General features: G+C 49.0%; 1 protein-coding gene across 1 annotated transcript in view; it reads right to left on the bottom strand.

Annotated features, from left to right (window-relative positions):
- Positions 1 to 15,790, bottom strand: part of LOC122391236 (xanthine dehydrogenase-like) — a 22,658-nt gene extending 6,868 nt beyond the window's left edge. Inside the window, exons 1-13 of the mRNA XM_043384977.1 lie at positions 15,477 to 15,790; positions 15,257 to 15,314; positions 11,242 to 11,338; positions 10,699 to 10,807; positions 9,298 to 9,424; positions 8,638 to 9,089; positions 4,342 to 4,483; positions 2,023 to 2,190; positions 1,635 to 1,711; positions 1,228 to 1,431; positions 794 to 972; positions 383 to 620; positions 25 to 275 (exon numbers count right to left, since the gene is read on the bottom strand). Coding sequence (XP_043240912.1) covers positions 25 to 275; positions 383 to 620; positions 794 to 972; positions 1,228 to 1,431; positions 1,635 to 1,711; positions 2,023 to 2,190; positions 4,342 to 4,483; positions 8,638 to 9,089; positions 9,298 to 9,424; positions 10,699 to 10,807; positions 11,242 to 11,338; positions 15,257 to 15,314; positions 15,477 to 15,527 — 2,153 coding nt within the window. The 5' untranslated portion in view covers positions 15,528 to 15,790. The remainder of the gene's footprint in view (positions 1 to 24; positions 276 to 382; positions 621 to 793; positions 973 to 1,227; positions 1,432 to 1,634; positions 1,712 to 2,022; positions 2,191 to 4,341; positions 4,484 to 8,637; positions 9,090 to 9,297; positions 9,425 to 10,698; positions 10,808 to 11,241; positions 11,339 to 15,256; positions 15,315 to 15,476) is intronic.
- Positions 15,791 to 19,050: the final 3,260 nt, after the last annotated feature.

Genomic DNA, 19,050 nt, shown 5'->3' with positions numbered 1-19,050 from the left:
ATCTTATAGGCAAGTTTCACTCACTTGTTCCTCTCCGGTGCGATGTCCTTGGCGCTGAAGAAGTGGGTAGCCCCGGGCTCCTGCAGAGCCTCCCGGGCGTCCACCGACACAATGCGCGCGTGCGCTCGAGATGAGAGCACGAAGCCGGCGTGGAGCTCCCCGGCGAGCGGCGGGATGTCGTCCAGGTACTGGGCCTCTCCGGTGACCTGCTTCAGCGCCGACATGTGCGCCACAGGCCGGCCCACCAGGTCCTCCACCGGCTGGTCGTTGGGAACCTGAGAGCCGCACCGAGAGTCGAGTCACTTGTAATGTCGTATAGTGAGGCGTTAACTTAGAATGTGGAGAAAACAGCAATGAAACATGAACGTTGCGAGTTCCTTACCACTTGGTAGAGCTGCGTGGACGCGGGTGTCGGTCTGTGGAACTTCTCAAGCACGGACTTGCAGCTTTCGTCGACCCTGCCCGTGATCCAGCCGCACGTCTGCAGGTAGAACTTGAAGAAGAAGCTGAGTGTCAGCGTGCGCCTGTACTCGATCATGCCTCCCGGAGCGCTAGGACCGAGCGGCAGGTCCTCGAGCAGTAGCGACACCGCCTCCTGCAGGAGCGAGTCATCCCAGGGCCTGCAGAAGACAGAAGATACGACACGGATGAGGTTGACCCAGCAACACAGGGGAGGCAATCACGTGACACGACAGGCGGACCTCATGTTCTTCACCACCATCAATGCACATGAGGCAGTACACACTACACAGGTCACACGAGCTAGCCTCGTTTGCCCATCAGGTCAACTTGCCTGCCGACGAGTGCCTGTTCCGTCTTGGTTGCGGAGACCGCCGTCGCTGCCATTCCTCCGTACGTAGCGCGGAAAGTGCGGACCTTCTGGTCGCGGATCCGGACGAAGAAGCCCGCGTTCACGATGGCTATATCGTCGTCTCGTCGATGCGCCTGCTTGAAGCCCATGAAAAACTCGTCCTGCAGTTGTAAAAATGGCGATGTCTCAAGGTGATGATTGCAAAAACAGACTCCGTTTGAGATTCCTTTCATGTCTCCGTTGTTGTGTTCCTAATTTGTTTAGTGATCCGTGTCCTTCGATAGTTGTAACGGTTCTTCGTCGCCTTTTCAAGTTATATTTCAACTTACTATTTCAAAGCTACCTAGGCGGCCTTTTTCCTCGAGTGCCACTTTGATGCTAGTTAACGGCTTAAAAAAAAAAACGATTTCTCTTACCTCAGCCGTGTACGGCACGGTGACAGAGAGCAGAATCTCGTCAGGTCTGGCAATGTTCTGTCTGTAAGCCGTGTAGAAGCCGCGGATCGGGACCGTCCTCTGCTCCCCGGATGACGTCATCAGGGTCAGCTGGCTGTCGGCCGACATCAGCAGGGGCACCAGGTCCGAGATGGGACTGCCCGTCATGATATTCCCTCCGATCGCCTGTGAAGCCGCAGATTCCAGTCGGATGTCTTCATAGACAATGGGTGGATTTACGGCATCCGTTGTCCACAGTTACTGTTGAAGTGTATTTTGTGTGAAAAAGTGCTGCAGTTTGCGGTCGCCGGGTGATCTCTACATATAATTGTCTTTTTCATCACCTTAATCACGGCTTTAACTATCGGAAAAAATACTGCGGTACTCACAGAGACGTTTCGAATTTGTGTTCCGGCGAACCAGCGCAGCATCTCTGTTATAGCAGAGAAAACTCGGGTCTTCCAGGCTGCAAACGACCGAAATTAACATTGGGGTTAGGTGTATGATATTTAGGGGTGATCGCAAGTTATCACAGTCATGAAAGGACATAATAAAAGTTATTTTTGTTCCCTGAAGTGCGTGCACCATTTCATATGTAACAAAAAAAACATTAAACTTTATTTTAAGTTACACGAAAAAATAGCTTGCGGTATTTGGAGGCTATGTTAGAGCAAACAGTAGCGTTTCCCAATGATTAAATGTAGATCACTCAATATGATTGTCGGAAAGGCAATAGTATTCTCGCCGTTGTTCCATTAAATCCCCCTAACGTCTCACCAGGCTGCTGGCTCTGCGCCGCCTGCAGTTCCGCTTCTATGTCCGACAGGGTCACGGCCGCGCCAAAGGTCACGCCGTCTTCGTCCCAGGTCACGGAGGTCAGCTCGGTCACCTGACCCGGGTTGATGAGCACCGGGTACTCGCATCGCTTCAGTTTCACCTCAACACCTGCCGACGTAGCGAAACGGCGGTGTGGTGATGTTTGCCACCTCATAGTATCAGGCAGTAAAGCTACATCCAAAAAGGCTGTTTTTTATCTCTTTTGGCAGGTATGTCGGTCATAGGCTGTGGCCTGAACTGAATCGCGACCATTGTGACATAGGCGGCGGAACGATTTGAGACAAGGGGGGGCACCATGGCTCAAGGAGCCAAACCTAGGGTACCCCCAAATCCTGTTTTCTCATCGGATTTAGGCCACTTATTTTTCGTCACAGCCCTGACACGATGATTTTTTTATTTTTATTATTTTTTTTTAACTAAACGAAAATGGCAGTTCACCCCCGTATGCAGGGGTGTAATTTTATATCTCTTTGTGGGGGCATATGCACCCACAATCCTGAATTATGCCCCCACAATGATGAAAAAGCACCGACAAGTTTTTTACAAGGCTGCAAGCGTCCTTTCGAGAGCACGGTGCCCTTCGCATGCTCTAACGGCGTCCTCCTGACCGTCTCGCGTTCATGGATTATAGCGTTTTTAATCACTCGGCGTCGGCGCCCTTCTGGGAGAATGGCGCACTTTTGACAGCACCGCGCCATTCTCATGGTCTAACGGCGCCCTTCTGGCCTCTCAGCGCCCCTGAACCACATATAGCGTTTTCAATCACTCGGCACCCTATTACGAGAATGGCGCCCTCTTCATGATCTCAAGGCGCCCTAGTATCCATCTGGCGCCCCCACGTCCCCACCAACGTAGCACTACTGACTGTGCGGCGCCCTTCTGGCCTCTTAGCGCCCCTGGACCACATAGCGTTTTCAATCACTCGGCGCCCTCCTAAGAGAATGGCGCCCTTTTCATCGTCTCACGGCGCCCTCGTAAGTCGTAACCGTCTGGCGCCTCCACATTTGGTGCCCCTCCTACTGGATGGCGCCTCTCTACATATTTTTTACGTCCTTCCGGTCAGTGTCCACTTTTAAGCGTGTATTTACTTAGTCAGACACGTCACTTGAAGCGCCATTCGGCTAGCAATGTTATCAAATTCGGTGTTAATTTAGGCTCCCACATAAAGAATATCTATCGCGCCCCAAAACGGCCTGGCGCTGGGCGCCCCTACAGCTGGGCACCCACAATCATTTTAGGAAAATTACACCCCTGCCCGTATGTGTGGTTAACTGTAAGCTGATCCTCAAGTACCAATGTGTTTGTCTCTTTCTTATTGTCGTTTGATAAATTCCATTTATCCTACATGTATAATTCCCAAGAAGCCATCGCAGTACTAATCAGTGGCGAATCCCAGGGTGGAGGTAACATGGGTCATGACTTAGGGCCTGGGGTCACCACATGCCTGCCAGGAGCACCACAGGCCTGACAGCCGACAGGGGCACCACAGGCCCGCCAGGGGTGCCAAAGGCCTAGCCGGGGCACCACGGGCCTCTCAGTGGCACCACAGGCCTGTCAGGAGCACCATCGGCCTAGAAAAAGCACTACAGGTCTTCCAGGGGCACCACAGACCTGCCAGGGGCACCAGAGGCCTGTCAGGGACACTATCGGCTTCGCAGGGAAACCACCGGCCTCGCAAGGGCACCATGGGCCTGTCAAGGGCACCACAAGCCTGTCGTTGGCAATTTAGGATTGTCAGAGGCACCACAAACCTGTCAAGGGCACCTGCGTTCTAACAGGGGCACCACAAACCTGCTAAGGCCCAGGGACACCACAAGCCTAGCAAGGACACCACAGGCCTGTCAGGGGCACCACGGGCCTGTCAGGGCCCATGGGCACCTAAGTCATGTCAGGGCCCACCGTAGGCTTGTCAGGGGGCAGGGTAGGTAGGTACCACAGTCTTTCCAGGGGCACCAGCGGCCTAGCAGGGGCACCAGTCATCACATGACTAACCAAAAATAAAGGAAAAACTGAAAATAGGGCACCACCAAAATTAAGTGACCGAAATCCGTTGAGGTTTTAATTTTGGGCATAGGTAGGGGCACCACTTCGATTCATGACCCTCCCCTTGGAGTTTTCCCGAATCCGCCCCTGGTACTACATCAAATTTAAGGGGGGGCACCTTGCTATTGGTGCCCCCCTTGCAGAATTCAAGGGGGGGCACGGTGCCCCGGTGCCCCCCCCGTTCCGCCGCCTATGCATTGTGAGGCCGATTCTCACCGATTTCAGTGTTGCCGTTGACCAGTTTGGCGTCTGGGTAGGCGGCCTTCAGTCGCAGAAGCTCGCTCAGCGTGGCGGGTCGGTGCCAGGTCACCCGCGGTCCGCTGAACTTCAGAGGTCGGCTCACCCAGTCCGGTCGCAGCTGGCGGGGATAACACTCCTTTTTAAAGTTACTAACTAACAGTTACTCGAGTGATGAGGAGTACATCCAGTATTACCTGATCGGTTCCTACCAGTTTTTCAAACCTTGCTCTAACCCAGTTCCAACGTGGCTCAGCTAAAACGCGATCTAGATTGTCGTTGTATCGTCCCTTAGTATTCCACTTGAAAGCAGCAGGATTGGAAGATTTATTATGACTGTCTCAAAAACTATCTGAATCATCAGCTTATTTACCTTGTCGGTCTCATCTGTCACTAGAAACACAGCACTCTCCCTGTTTTTAGTCTCAGACTTTTTAGTCTCTCTGTTCTGGGGCGGTAAACAATGGGCCAAAAAACGATGAACTGATGGACCATGAGCGTCTGTATGTTTGACTACACATGTGTGCGTAATGTCAGCGACCTCGCCTGGTATGATGAAGGTGGGGCCACGGCAACACCAACTAGTTGTGATTGTTCACTGAGTCACCAGCTTTTATTTTACCAGTAAAACGCCTTTTGGGCGAAGAACGAGCGAGCGAGATAGTGAGCCCTGCATGTGCGGAAGAGCGAGAGGGTACTTCCAACGGGCTTGCGCAAAGCACCCCTCTAACCGGTCGCTAGCGGTGTACCAAATTTGAACGCAATCGGCCCAGCCGTTCCTGAGATCTGGAAGCGGCACTCTGCACGTGCGCACGTGCAAACGGGGTCCAAACTGACTTTTGCACGGCACCCTACTAACTGGTCCCCAGCCGTGTACCAAATTTGAGCGCAATCGGCCCAGCCGTTCTCGAGATCTGGAAGCGCCCCCTGCACGTGCGCACGTGCAGTAGCACCCTAACCGCAACACATGGGAATGCATTGCCTGGTGGGTGCCTACCTGTATGCCAAGTTTCAGCGAAATCGCCCCAGTAATTACCGAGTTACTGAAATGGGAACAAATTTGACACCTCTTATTGTTGTATTTTGCACGTGCACTGGGGGTGACCCACATGCATCGAGAGTATCCTATTTTGGGTAGAAGGGATGCTGCTACCCTACAAAAATTACCGCAAGTCAATCGCCCAAGCGGCTGCTGAGATATGAGCCTCTCAAAATCACTACTTTTGCAAAACAACTTGAACACCCTTAACTTTTCACGTGGCACGTGCCACGACCGTCACTGTGGTGTATCAAATGCAGTGGCGGATCCTGGGGGGGGGGGGTCCACGGGGTCATGACCCCCCCCCCCCAAAAGGTCTGAGAGGGTCATTTGACCCCCCCAAAAGCCGAAGACCCAAATGCGTTATAGACGCCGTCTTGCATGCTCAAAATCACCTGGCAAACACTTCTGAACTAATACCTTTGTTTTACTGGATCGTGTTGCGTGAAAAGGCGTATTGAAAGCCAGAATCTTACTCGTTTTGTCTCAACCGTGCGAGCACCAGGGGTGATCCAGGAAAACTCCAAGGGGATGGTCATGAATTTAATTCGTGGTGCCCCACCTATACCCAAAATTAAAAACTCAACGGATTTCGGCCACTTAATTTTGGTGATGCCCTATTTCCATTTTTTATATTGTTTACTTTATTTTTAGTGCCCCTGGGCCCTGGCAGGCCTGTGGTGCCCCTGGAGGACCTGTGGTGCCCCTGCTAAACCGCTGGGGCCCCTGGGCCCTGACAGGACTGTGGTGCCCCTGACAAGCCTGAAGTGCCTCCGCTCCGACAGGCCCGTGCCCCATGTGGTGCCCCTGATAGGCCCATGGTGCCCCTGCGAGGCCGGTGGTGCCCCTGGCAGGCCTCTGGTGACCCCTGAGGTGCCTTCAAAAGAGGACGTGGGACTATCAGAAGCGGCTATATGACCGTCGGCATTGGGCCTTAAGGGAACTGCATGGGCCTCTGCTGTGACCCAAAATAAGGAGCTCGAATGTCGAAATGGGACCTTCAGAGACAGGTAGGGACCCTCACCTCACCGGCCTGAGGCAGTAGGCACCCAAAAAGCAGTCGGAGTCCCTCAGATGCCGAAATAGGCCCATTTTGCGCCCTCGGAGGCCAGCGCGGGCCCTCATAGGTCGATGTGAGCCCTCTGAAGCCGGTGAGAAACCTCAAAGGCCATCATAAGACCATCGGGCCACTGGCCAGTATGGGACTCAAGGGGCAATTTGGACCTTTGAAGACCGGCGTGGGCCCCAGGGACGTACCCAGAGGGGGGCGGACGGGCCCCCCATTGGGGTTTCAGGAGGCCCCCGTGGGGCGCCGAAGGCCCACGGGGCCCAAATCACGTCGGAGGCGAAAGAAATTCACGGGAATCCCAAAAAAAACACGTCAGGACATTCAGGGCCCTCTGACCAGCCTGACAGCTAGGGTCCTTCTTGCTTCCTGGGGCCTCCTGTGAATAACCGCTAGTGTCTGTGTCTGACCGCTAGCGCCCCTCTGACTCCTCAGTAGAGAGGAGGCCCTCTGTAGGTAGGAGGCCCTCTGTAGAGGAGGTCCTCTGTAGAAAGGAGGCCCTCTGTAGAGAGGAGGTCCCCTGTAGAGAGGAGGCCCATTTAGAGAGGACTAGGAGGCCCTCTGTAGAGAGGAGACCATCTGTAGAGAGAAGGCTCTATGTAGAAAGGAGGCCCTGTGTAGAGAGGAGGCCCTCTGTGGAAAGGAGACCCGCTGTAGAGAGGAGGCCCTCTGAAGAGAGGAAGCCCTTTGCAGAGATGAGGTCCTCTGTAGAGAGGAGGCTCTTTGAAGAGAGGAGGCCCTCTGTAAAGGAGGCCCTCTGAAAGGGAGAGACCCTCAGTAGAGAGGGGGCCTTCTGTAGTTGAGAGGCCCCGTGAAAAGAGGAGGCCCGCAGTAGAGAGGTGGTCCTCTGTAGAAAGGAGGCCCCCTCTGTGTTTTGACAAATGTTTTTTGCAAATTTTCGCGGCGCTTCGCGCCGCCGATTCATGTACGTACAGGTCAATACTAAATCGTGACTGTAATTACACCAACCAACCGTATCAAATTGAATCAGAATTCATATGTGTACTGTGAAGGAATTCCGGCTTGTACTGCCATGCTAAAAGGGTGGTAAATTTGTGTTTTTTGGAGCTGTGTTTTGACAACAGCTTTTGCAAATTTTCTCGGCGCTTCGCGCCGCCGATTCATACACCAATCAATAAGAGAGATCGTGACTGTAATAACACCAACCGTGTCAAATTGAATCGGAATTCATAGGTATGTGTACTGTGAAGGAACTCCGGCTTGTACTAGCATGCTAAAAGGGTTGTAGGTAATATTTGTGTTTTAGAACTGTGTTTTGACAATTTTTTTGCAAATTTTCGCGGCGCTTCGCGCCGCCGATTCCTACACAGGTCAATAAGAGAGATCGTGACTGTATGCTACCAATGCATTAGGCTAAAAGTGAGGTAACTATATCTACTTCTGGGTTTTTAAGTCGGTCGATCCACCCCCAGTAAAAAATGAAATCCGTAGCGTCTCCCCTGTATAGGTGGGTTTCACTAACTAAGACTACTTAGCCGAGTGACTTATGTACAACGATAAAACTTCATCTTAGAAACGACGAAGATCAAATGTCCTTTGATCTCGACATACTCGCTCCCTACCCCCCCCCCCCCCCCCCGGTCGTCAGAATTCATCCATCAGACCCGGCATGTCGGCTGACTTGTGACCCCCCCCCCCCCCCAAAACGTTCCCCTAGATCCGCCCTTGATCAAATGTAGTCAATTACGGGGTAGAAGGGATGGGGCTACCCAAAAAAAAAGACCGCAGGCCAATCGGTCCAGCGATTGCTGAGATATAAGCCTCTCAAAAGCGTTACAGGCCGGGCCGGGCCGGGCCGGGCCGGGCCGCTCATACTGAGATTTTTCCGTTATATTGAAAAGACTCGCTTCGCTCGCTGCGCTCGCTCGCTCGTAATCAGTCATCTGAACTACCACTATACAGTTGGCTGAAAGCTTTCTTATAGTCACCTTTTTGATAAACGAAAAAAGATGTGTCACAGAAAAAACAACTTTTAGTGGTCCTTTTAGCTCCGTCAAAGGGCCTAAACGCGTAAACATTGTTTCACCGTCAGTTGATGCGTTTATATAGTCATATGTAAGTCAGCTGCTTTTGTATCCAAGCTGAATTAATTAAAGATGAAGCAGTCCTGTAATGACGCGTGAATATAAGCACATAATCATTTCCTCACCATCAGTTCGGGCGGGAAGATGGCCTCCTGGGACGGATCGTACGGCGTCAGTCTCTCTGTGTCGAACAGCGAGGTGCCCACGCGGTCCTCCTCCCGGTAAGCGCCGTTGGTAGGCGTCCCGTTTTGTCTTGAGCTCGTCCCGTTCTGTCTTGAGCCCGTCCCGTTCTCCCTAGAGCCGGTCCCGTTCTGTCCGGAGTTCGTCCCGTTTACTCCGGAGCCCGTTCCGTTTTCTTTGGAGCCCGTTCCGTTTAGTCCGGAGCCCGCGCCGTTCTCTCTGGAGTTCGTCCCGTTCTCTCCGGAGCCCGTTCCGTTCGTCTGTCGGTCTCCCGGTCCACATCCACTGCTGCCGTTGGTCCGGCAGCAGTTCTGCGCGCCACAGCCGCCGGAGTCGGTGGTGAGCGTCCGCAGACCGTCCAGGATCGCTCGGTAGCCGGTGCACCGGCACAAGTTACCTGCCGGCCCGCATTGAGGTCTCCGAATGTGTGAAGGGAAAATCATGCTGGATTCGGTACCATTTAAGCATCGCCATAACGATTCGAAGAAGCATCTAGGAAATTCTCGAGATTAGAGCGGCCATTCTGAATGCAGGACCGATACTGTCTACTGAGATAATCAACCACCATGTAAACCTGATCAGACGGATATCCACTTGATTCTCACCTTGCATGTATGTTTCGACGTCCTGCATGGACGGCTGCGGCCGGTTCCTGAGCAGGGTGTACATGGACATGACGATGCCGGGCGTGCAGAAGCCGCACTGCGAGCCGTGTGACTTGGCCAGACGCTCCTGTGGGGGACACGGCGGACGGCCGTCGGAAACAGAGAGACTGGACTTAGAGGAGATCCTGGTGTTGGGTGGACGCTGGAATGATTTAATGGCGCTCATTCTAAAACTTTTCACATTTAAGGCTAAAGGCATATTGAAAATGTTAATATTTTGTACGATTACGTGCATCGTTTTTTTTTTCTCGATCGACGCGAATAATAAATCAAAGAGCACCACTTCGCATCATTTTTCGGAAACGGCTTATATGAATATTTTGATTGTTTGTTGGTATGAATGTGTGATTGTTAGAATAAATGAAAAAATCTGATTTTTTATAATGGGTTCGCTTTTCAGCGTATTATGTAGAGAGTTTAGCATTGATACCGATTTTTTTAGACGTCATCCATTTAAGTATACTCTCGAAACATTTCTCACTACACTGAACTGTTACAGCATCGTAATAGTTCCACCCAGGTCACGCTTTGGTTCTAGGTATCCGACTTATCGCCTTCGAGTTATCGAACAGAGGTGGCTGGAGTTTCCGTTTACGTGGCCTCTCTGGACTGTGTCCTTTGTGACATTGCACAGACCCGGCCAGACGCGACTGTGATTACAAAAGTGTGTTAATGACTGGTAGGTATGTGCACTTGAAAGCTGGACATTCCCTGAATTGTCTGGTTCCCACTGGTGCTATGCTCAGAGAAAAAAAAACATAATAAACGGGGGATCTTGCGAGAGACCGTTGCGCTGTAGGTATGTGGGCTTATAAAATGCGATTTATTATATAGTTCTGAGTAAACACTTAAGATAGTTTACAATCTATGCTTGCATCGTTTTTGTTCATGACATTCATTTTTCAATGTCCCAACGTAACAGAGCTAATCGTTAATCTGATGGCCAGCGACTTGCTTAGCATCTCTGATAATGAATTATGATTTCGTTAACGGACGGATGTTTGCACGTTCTACATACTGCAAACATCGGACGTATACTTACCTACATGTGGTAGGTAAGTATACGTCCGCTGTTAAAGACATCAATCATCTGATTTATCGTTTTTGCAAAGTCGTTGAGCTAAATTTACACAAATGACAATAAACGAAGCCGGAAGTTAGGTCATCACCAGTACCACGATTCAACTCGTCCCTACACATTGACCTATCGAGCTAAAGATGACAACATCAGTCATCATTTCGTCCCCACGTGTCACCACATATATACAGCGCGCTGACATTATGATGGTATTAAATTAGTCCACGACACCCTGGGGTGGCACTCGGGCCGGCAGCACTGACCTGCACGGGGTGAAGACGCGTCTTTGAGGAGCCGATGCCCTCGACAGTGGTCACGGCCAGCCCGTGGGCGGCGCAGAGCGGCATCAGACAGGCGTTCACCGACAGGTGACTGGTCGGTCGGCGGCGGGTCGGCTCAGGAAACAGAACGGAGCGGAGAGCGCGAGATACCTACCTATGCGTTCATTCCTTCCTTCATTCATTCATTTATTCATTCATCCATTCATTCACTCTTCGTTCATTTCCTTGGTCAGTACTTCATAACTTAATTTATTTATTAGTTGATTAATTAATTAGTTCATTTATTCGTTATTCAACCTGCGCTCCTTTGCTCAATCAAACATTAGTTCGTTCATTCAATCATTCGTAAATTTATTCATTCATTCGTGTTCTCAAACGAATGAATAATTGGTCAGGGTGTTATGCCTAGGTAATAGGTATCATAAGTCTGATATTTTAAAATTAAAATGTCTTTATCCGAAAATGCTACAACAATCAAACACACCCTAGGTCAGTGAATGAAATAGCTATTGTATGAAAGGATACACAATTTTCTTTCTGTCCGGAGAATACTTGGAGACCATGACAGTACAGGCGCCGCAGCCACCCTCTCCGCAGACCAGCTTCGTCCCTGTGAGACGCACTGCAACAAAGACGCACTGAACGTCAACACTCTGACCAAATGACGCCGCTTTAGCTGTAATTTGAGCAAATATAATGTTTAACACTCAGCGACTACTAAGCGACTATACCTATAGTGATTCAATTGCTCTGCGGAGCAAGCTCCTTTTAATACATACCTTCATTAGATAAGCAACATCTCTTTGTGAAGAAGCTGGCTGAGCAACGCTCAGACGGCAGACCCGGTAAATATGATTTGAGTTGTTGAAAATGTACACCATGTTAACCCTCGCCCGTATTGGTGTTTTTCCAGCCGGGAACGTATAAGGGGAGGGGGTCGGTTGGACCCCCTCCCCTTGCCGTTTCGCCCCGGATCGAGCTAGAGCTTCGCGGAAAAAAACGAGCGTGCTGCCCGTGACGAGAGGAAGCCGATGATACCCACTTTTAAGGTCCTAGGTCATTGGTTCACCTTCCAGGTCAGGTCAATGACCCAAAAGTCGGAAAAATCGGGACCTGTTAGAACGTCGTAAAGTGTGGCTGCTATGGGGTTTTTCGGGGTGCTGATCACGAATATCATGTTAGTTTTAATCACAGATATGATGTCTTCATGCATTTAGGCCAGGTCGGGTCAGGTCAGGTCAGGTCATCCAGTAGGGGTCCTGCCGGGTATTCGTAGTAGGTGTCAACCGCCTCTGACAGCTTCGTAACATGTTACGAAGGCACCAAAACAACTTCGTTAATGTTCATATGGTTGCTAATTTCGAATTCAGCTCCAAAAACTGGCCTAGAAACATGTAAAGCTCGAAAAAGTGAACCGAGGTCATCAAAGGTCAATGGCCTGACCTGACCTTCAGGTGACCTTGGCACCCACCCTAATGCATGGGGGCAACATCACATCATATGTTTGAACGCTTGAAACACGAAAATACTGCAAAAGCGCGGCTAATGCGAGCCGACAAACGCCGAATCGCGATTCCGGCCAAACATGGTCTCGAAAAGTATGTCACAGGTCAAAGGCCATGTGGGTCAGGGTCATGACATTTTCAGGGTAGGTGTAAAATTGATCAACTCAAGGATACTGAAGTTTCGTTTTCAGCTCCAAAAACTGGCCTAGAAACATGTAACATGAGGGGGTGCTTTCGAACCCCCCCATGCGGGCGAGAATTTAAAGCAAACCAGCTATCTGCATGCGTGTTTCAACTGAATTATAGCAATTTCATTAATTATTATCCTGCAGTATGCAATATGCACTCATATGCGTTTCTATATGATACATTTGTCTCATTATCAGACTGCCAACCGCACTGTCAAACCCACGCTCCGCCAGTGACACGTGTTGACGGTACGGAGCGCCACTCCCCCTTATAATGTAAATAGCCTGGTGGGCTGGCCGGCGCCTGGCAGTTTGGCAGATACCGGCGGTCATGGGGCGCCGCCGTCTGGCCCGGGTGGTGTCTCGCAGGGCACGTGCCCTGGGCCCCCACTATAACAACTCCGGATGTGATGCGCAGTTACGCTCATCAGAGGGCGGGATATCGTCAGGGAAAGTTCATGATTCCAGTAGGTCTAACGCTCATATTATCATTCTTCCTCTGGTGTGTGTCAATCTATTATCGATTGTATTTGATGTGTGTCTATTTACGATGTTGGTTTGGTGTGTTATTCATATCGAATAACCTTAAACTAAGTAAATTACAGATCATTGTAAAAAATAAAATAGGGCTTTCAAGTTGTGCCTACTTTAAACCTTATACCTACCTAATAACTGAAAACGGCAATCAAATGCATCATCGATTGAATATATGCTCTGTAGGTACTATTATTACTACAGTCATTGTTGACTGATTTAAGTTAGGTACGGCTCTAGCAAGATTAAGCGGTAGGTTTTGCACTTTTACATTTACGATTATATCTCAGAAACTAATCGATCTACGATGAAGCCATTTTATACGATCATGGCCGGCTTGTGAACCAACATGTCGATCGCATCTTCAACACTTAAAACCTTAAGACGACGAAGATATAGCCTGAAGTACACTAAATTTTCTAGGTGCAAAACCTACCGCTAAAACCCGCGAGACCTGTACATGTCACACATTTGAAAACAAATATACATACCTATTGCATGTCAGTAGTGGCGGAACACCTTCAATTAAGGGGGGGGGCACTGCTGACTTTTGGCCCCATTCTTTCCATGCAACGCCCATAGGGCTAATGTAAAAATGCCAAAATCAGGGGACACGGTACCCCGGTGCCCCCCGTTCCGCCACCTATGTTGCATACATAATATTCTTTACGAATACGTTTCCGCTTCTTTTTCGTAGACTCCCGTCCAGCAGCTGATGGGTATGTGCAACAAAAGATCCGGGAAAAGTAAATGCAGGGCATTTACTTTCTGTGTTTTCTCACTTTATTCTTTCCGGTACCTGATACATGAAGAAAATTGGTACTTTTTGCTTGAATAAGTAGCCGGCAATGAGCTGCTACACTATTTGTGTTCGAGACTAAACGGTCTAAAAAGCGCAGCTATAGCGGATTTGCATCCCGTTGAGGGTCAACTAAGCAATAAGTCGATGAAATACATTAGGATCAATAAATGCTTTGTTTAAAAAGTCTTATCCCGCACCACAGACACTGTTTACAATTGTTTCACGCGCAAAGAAAGAAAATTATCTGTTCTTTCTACTCGCGGTTTAATATATATTAAACCGCGAATAGGCAGAATAAATCTTTTAAACGTCGAGCCGATAGGTGAGACGTTTAAAATATTTTTCTACCTACGAGCGGTTTAATAATTTTATTCCGTACTGCCGATATCTTTCGGGAGCTTAAAGGTAAAAAATACATTTTATATTAAAATACGACATATTTCAGCAGAGCCAGAGACAACGAGAAGCAGACAGATGAAGCTTTGAAAAACGGTCCAAACAATGTGATCGGTCTGAAATTGACAGGTACATTGAAGATGAAGTCCAAAATAGAACTAAAAAAGAAAAGGAAAATGATGTTTCATTGCGTTTCCCTGCGCATACTAGTGAAAATAACGAGACGGTTAAATGGCAGAAATGTCTACTAGACGTTTAACAGTTTGTTAATCGGCACTAGACATTAACAAATCAGTTAAGCGACATCTGATAATTTTTCTCTTTGCACGTGAAGCAATTGTAAACACTGTCTACGGTGCGGGATAATATATATTAAACCGCGAGTAGGTAGAACAAATCGTCGAGCCGATAGGCGAGACGTTTAAAAGATTTTTCAACCTTCGAGCGGTTAAATAATTTTATCATTTAGATATAACACCGTTGGGAACCAGAAGACAGAAAGCTGAAGGATGTTTATACATAGTTGCATTTGGAGTGTTAACACAAACTCTGGATGTAAACAAATTAATTTTCAATTAGGATTGCGGTAATATCGAAGTCCCAGAAATATCACGTAGAATCAAAAATATCAGAAATATCACATTCTTCATTTGGCAATATACATCCGATGATGGCTGTGCCCGAATGCACATGTAAAACAGCAGTTTATTTTTCGGAAATTTCCAGGAGAAGGTCGCTTAACTTATAATAATTAATATCAAAGTCATTTAAGTTGACTCGATACGATTGCTTGAGACGGGTAAGAACTACGAATGGCCTTTTTCACCCTGATATTTCACAAAGGTTTAAACGTTTAAAGCGTGAATTTGAAAAGTCTCTGTTCTACATAGGTAAACAATAACATCAATTTGCGCGTTATCCCTGACTGAAAAATGAATCATGAATACTTTTCTAATGGTCATACATCTATATATCATATAGATATATGATCATATATTATCATGTCATAACAATTACGTTTGTTTGGCCTGGACTCCATGACCTTCTGGACCCATAAGACTTATGGGAAATCGCAATCAGTCTGTTTTCGACTTACCGTAGCACGCGTAACTTACGCTTGTCTCTGAGGAAGAAGAGAAGCGTCCATTCTGGGTCCGGTGATGAAACTTGCACCTAAAACATGGAAGAGAGAATCGTGATCATGATGATCATAAGCACTCAGACGACAATAAACGAGAGGGATTGAAGAATATAGGACGATTGTTTAAATTAGCTGGAGTTCTGAGGCTGATCGTCGAGCAATAAACGTAAAACGGCTTATAGACTTGTGCTTACCTTATTTCCATTCACATAAAAAATAAGCTCATTGGATGCCTTGTCGTCCATCGCTACCAAATTTTGACGACGGGTGACCCCAATCAAAGTGAGATCTCGAATCCTTTTGTAGGATCGTGTCACCTCTTTGACGATCTATAGCGCCGCACGCAAGCGAATTTCCCTAATCACTGAATGAGCCTTTGGCAGTCGTACCCTGCCTTCTAAGTCACTGAGAGCGGCGCAATGTTGGCATCCGTCTCGGTGACTGTGCTCTGACCCGAGTGGTTGTCCCGTGACACCGCGTCTCCGTCTGACGCGGCCCAGAGAATGGGGCGGCTGCCGCGCCGTCATACGCAGATGCCGTTTCCCTGAAGCGCGGGCTTGTATTGGTGGGTGTCCGTGACGTGGCCTGGATGTGAGGTTCTGATTGGTTGGCGAGAGGGAGCGGTCTGGTCTGTTGTGTACCTTTTCCATGGTAAATTATCTAGTCAAACATTAAACTGAGATGAGCAGTGAAGTGTTTCAGCAGCCATCCAGGTCTTCTCATAAAATATATAAACGTATAACGACGGTGTGAAGCGTCGCCGATTAACGCACACCATATCGTTTATCTTCTCAGCTTAGGATAAGGTAGTTTCTGAATTGCTGTTAGCACTGCTTTGACTTTTGAGAGACATGCTTAAAGGGACCCTCCCACCTTAACATTAGATTTGAGTTGAGATAGCCAAAATGGGGTCCCTGGCTCACAATTACCGGTTTCGGCACTCACAACATCGAGAAATGCCTTAAATCGGAAATATTGAATTTCAAAATTGCAGCATTTTGATTCAGAGGGGCTAATGCTTAGGAATACCCCTCTGAATGTGTGACGTCAGCGCTGATATCTAACGATTTTTAAATGTTTGACTAAAACGTTTTGTAGCACGCGGTGGTATATGCTATTTGCGCGCAACATCTGCCGCAAACGCCGCACTTCTAAAATAAAGTCGCTAGAAACAGCGGAGATCCCAAAAAAAGTAAACAAAAGTAAAAGTCTAATATCTTGAAAACCGGTGAATATTTTTCGGTGAAATTTGGTAGATATTCGTTTCCGCTCTTTCTGAACCGAGCGACATCACTTTCATGCCATTTCATAAACTTTTTTGAAGGTGGGAGGGTCCCTGTAAACATATAAAAAAGTAAAGTAACCGTACTCTCATAGTTAATATCGAAAATCGTAAGAAAAAGGCCTGATAATTCCGAGGAGCGCCTAAGGGCAAAGGACAGGAAAAGCTAAAGCGATCTTTCCTATAAAACAAGGCATTGAGCCCATCCCTGCAGGCTGCAGCCCAGCATGAGAGAGTCCGTCTGCTGAGACGACAGACGCAGTCGTTAGGACTCTGTTTGAGCCTTGTCAGTGGTCATCATTTAGTTCTTTATACGGGAATGGCTTGTAGATACTATCACGGGCAGCGGTGATCGCGGTATACAGGCATTTGAAGCCGGTGGGCGCGGGAAGGGCGGTGTGCGGGGCTCGGCTGTGTGAACGACGAACACGCTATTTCGATCATATAGCGTAGATACCTAACCATGTGCACTGTGCAGTGAACTTTGCCAAGAACGTCTCCTGGCCCTGGAAATCTGCTCCCCTAAAATACAACACCCGAAAATCCAAATACACATTAATCAAAAGTGTTTCAACTGATGCTACATCGATGCAACTGACTGCCAGCGGCTCCGTCCAAAAAATTGCTACGGGGAAATAAAAATAACTTTTACTTGCACGATAAGAGGTGGTGCGGCCACTCATTATGGTACGAAACGAACTCATAATCGAAATACGTCATACGAGATTGGTCTAAAAAACACTTTAGGGAGAACATCTAAAGAGCAGCATTGAAACATTTTTTGTATCCCTCTCTTCCCCTTCGTTCCTCTATTCCCTCCTACCAAGCATGTAGAGAGTAGAGACGTCGTTACGTACTACGTCGTTGCCGGGTCAGCCGACACTACTTTTTGCCAGACTCCACGAGCGTATGGTCGCTCCAAACAAACACTGCCCACGAGCCATGCGCCGCATATCAAACACCAGTGCCGCCCGCGGGTCGAGACGGCCGAGTGTTTTTTTGGGCACCAGATGCCATGGATGTGGTCTGTGGCGAGATATAGGTAACTATCATAGGAATATTTTACTGTAGGTGGCTTGCATATTCTATTGAGAATAATAACATACCTATGGCTATAGGTATAGCAATTAATATTGGGTTGGTGAAAGACTGGTAGGGTGTGGACTGTGGGTACACTCGTATTACCGTCGTAATATACATTCGATAAAGGATTTGCCAAAATCTATGAGCCGAAGCATCGTAAGGGATAATCAAGACCAAATGAGGTATTTTGAGAGGTAGGTACTAGGTATGCACAGAACTGTCGACTACACGGGAGAGGGAATGTCAATGCACCTGCCGAATCCCTGAAGTGAACGGACGACGCCTGTGGACGACTAATTTTAATCAGGTATCCGGCAGGACGGAAAATACTCGTCTCTAGAACCTAAAAAAGCTAGTAGCGTTCACGTCAAGCAAACAAGTAAAAGACTAAGGTAAGCCACCCAGGACAATAAAACCGTCTGTGACACTGGCCGTCCGACGATGGTCCGACGGTATCGTATTGTGCCGTCGTGCAGCGACACCAGCGCCACAGCGAGTACCTACCGCCGGAACTAAAGCTTCGGCGCCGACCACCGTGCCTGCGGCTGGTGGACTTTACGGACCGCGACTTTACAGGCATATCACCGCGATCTGTGGGGCGCATGTTACAACTCAAAGCACCTGCAGCATGCCGTAACTCCCAAGGGCGCACACAAGGGGGGGGCACACGGGCCCGTGCCCCCCCCATTCGAGTTGGGGGGCCCAACTCGAAGGAAGGGGCCCATTTGAGGCGGCCGAAGGCCGCCTCAAATGGGCCTCTAACTAATCCTTAGACCACCGAAGACCGTGTACAAAGGGCCCTCAAACGGCCTTAAAGGGCCCTCAGATGGTCTCAAAAGGCCCTCAGATGGCCTCGAAGGGCCCTCACTTAGCGTCATAGGACCCTCATCTGGTGTCAAAGGGCCCTTAGATGGTGTCAAAGGGCCCTTAGATGGTGTCAAAGGGCCCTCAGATGGCCTTAAGGAGCCCTCAGATGACCTCAAAGGACTCTCAGATGGCCTTAAAGGGCCCTCAGATAGCCTCAAAGGGCCCTCAGCTAACGTCAAACGGACGTCAGAAGGCCTTAAAGGGTGTCAAAGGTCCCTGAGCTGGCGTCAGAGGGCCATGCCCTTGCGTCGAACGGCTCTCCGAAGGCTCTAAAGAGTCCTTTGCTGGTGACAGAGGGCCCCCAGCTGGTGCCAGATGGCCCCCAGCTGGCGCCAAATGGCCATCAGAAGGTCTCAAACGGTCCTCAGCTGGCGTCAAGCGGCCCTCAAAAAGCCTCAAGGGGCCCTTAGAAAACCTCAAGGGGCCCTTAGAAGACCTCAAGGGCCCTCAGAAGGCCTTAAAGAGCGTCAAAGGGCCTTGAGCTAGCGTCAGAGGGCCCCCCAGCTAATGCCAGAGGGCCCTGAGCTAGCGTCAAA

This window comes from Amphibalanus amphitrite, unplaced genomic scaffold (genome assembly GCF_019059575.1).
Source record: "Amphibalanus amphitrite isolate SeventyFive unplaced genomic scaffold, NRLGWU_Aamphi_draft 000427F_arrow, whole genome shotgun sequence".
Taxonomy (NCBI): domain Eukaryota; kingdom Metazoa; phylum Arthropoda; class Thecostraca; order Balanomorpha; family Balanidae; genus Amphibalanus; species Amphibalanus amphitrite.
The sequence above is the reverse complement of the archived record's forward strand: the minus strand, read 5'-3'. Positions and strand labels throughout refer to the sequence as shown.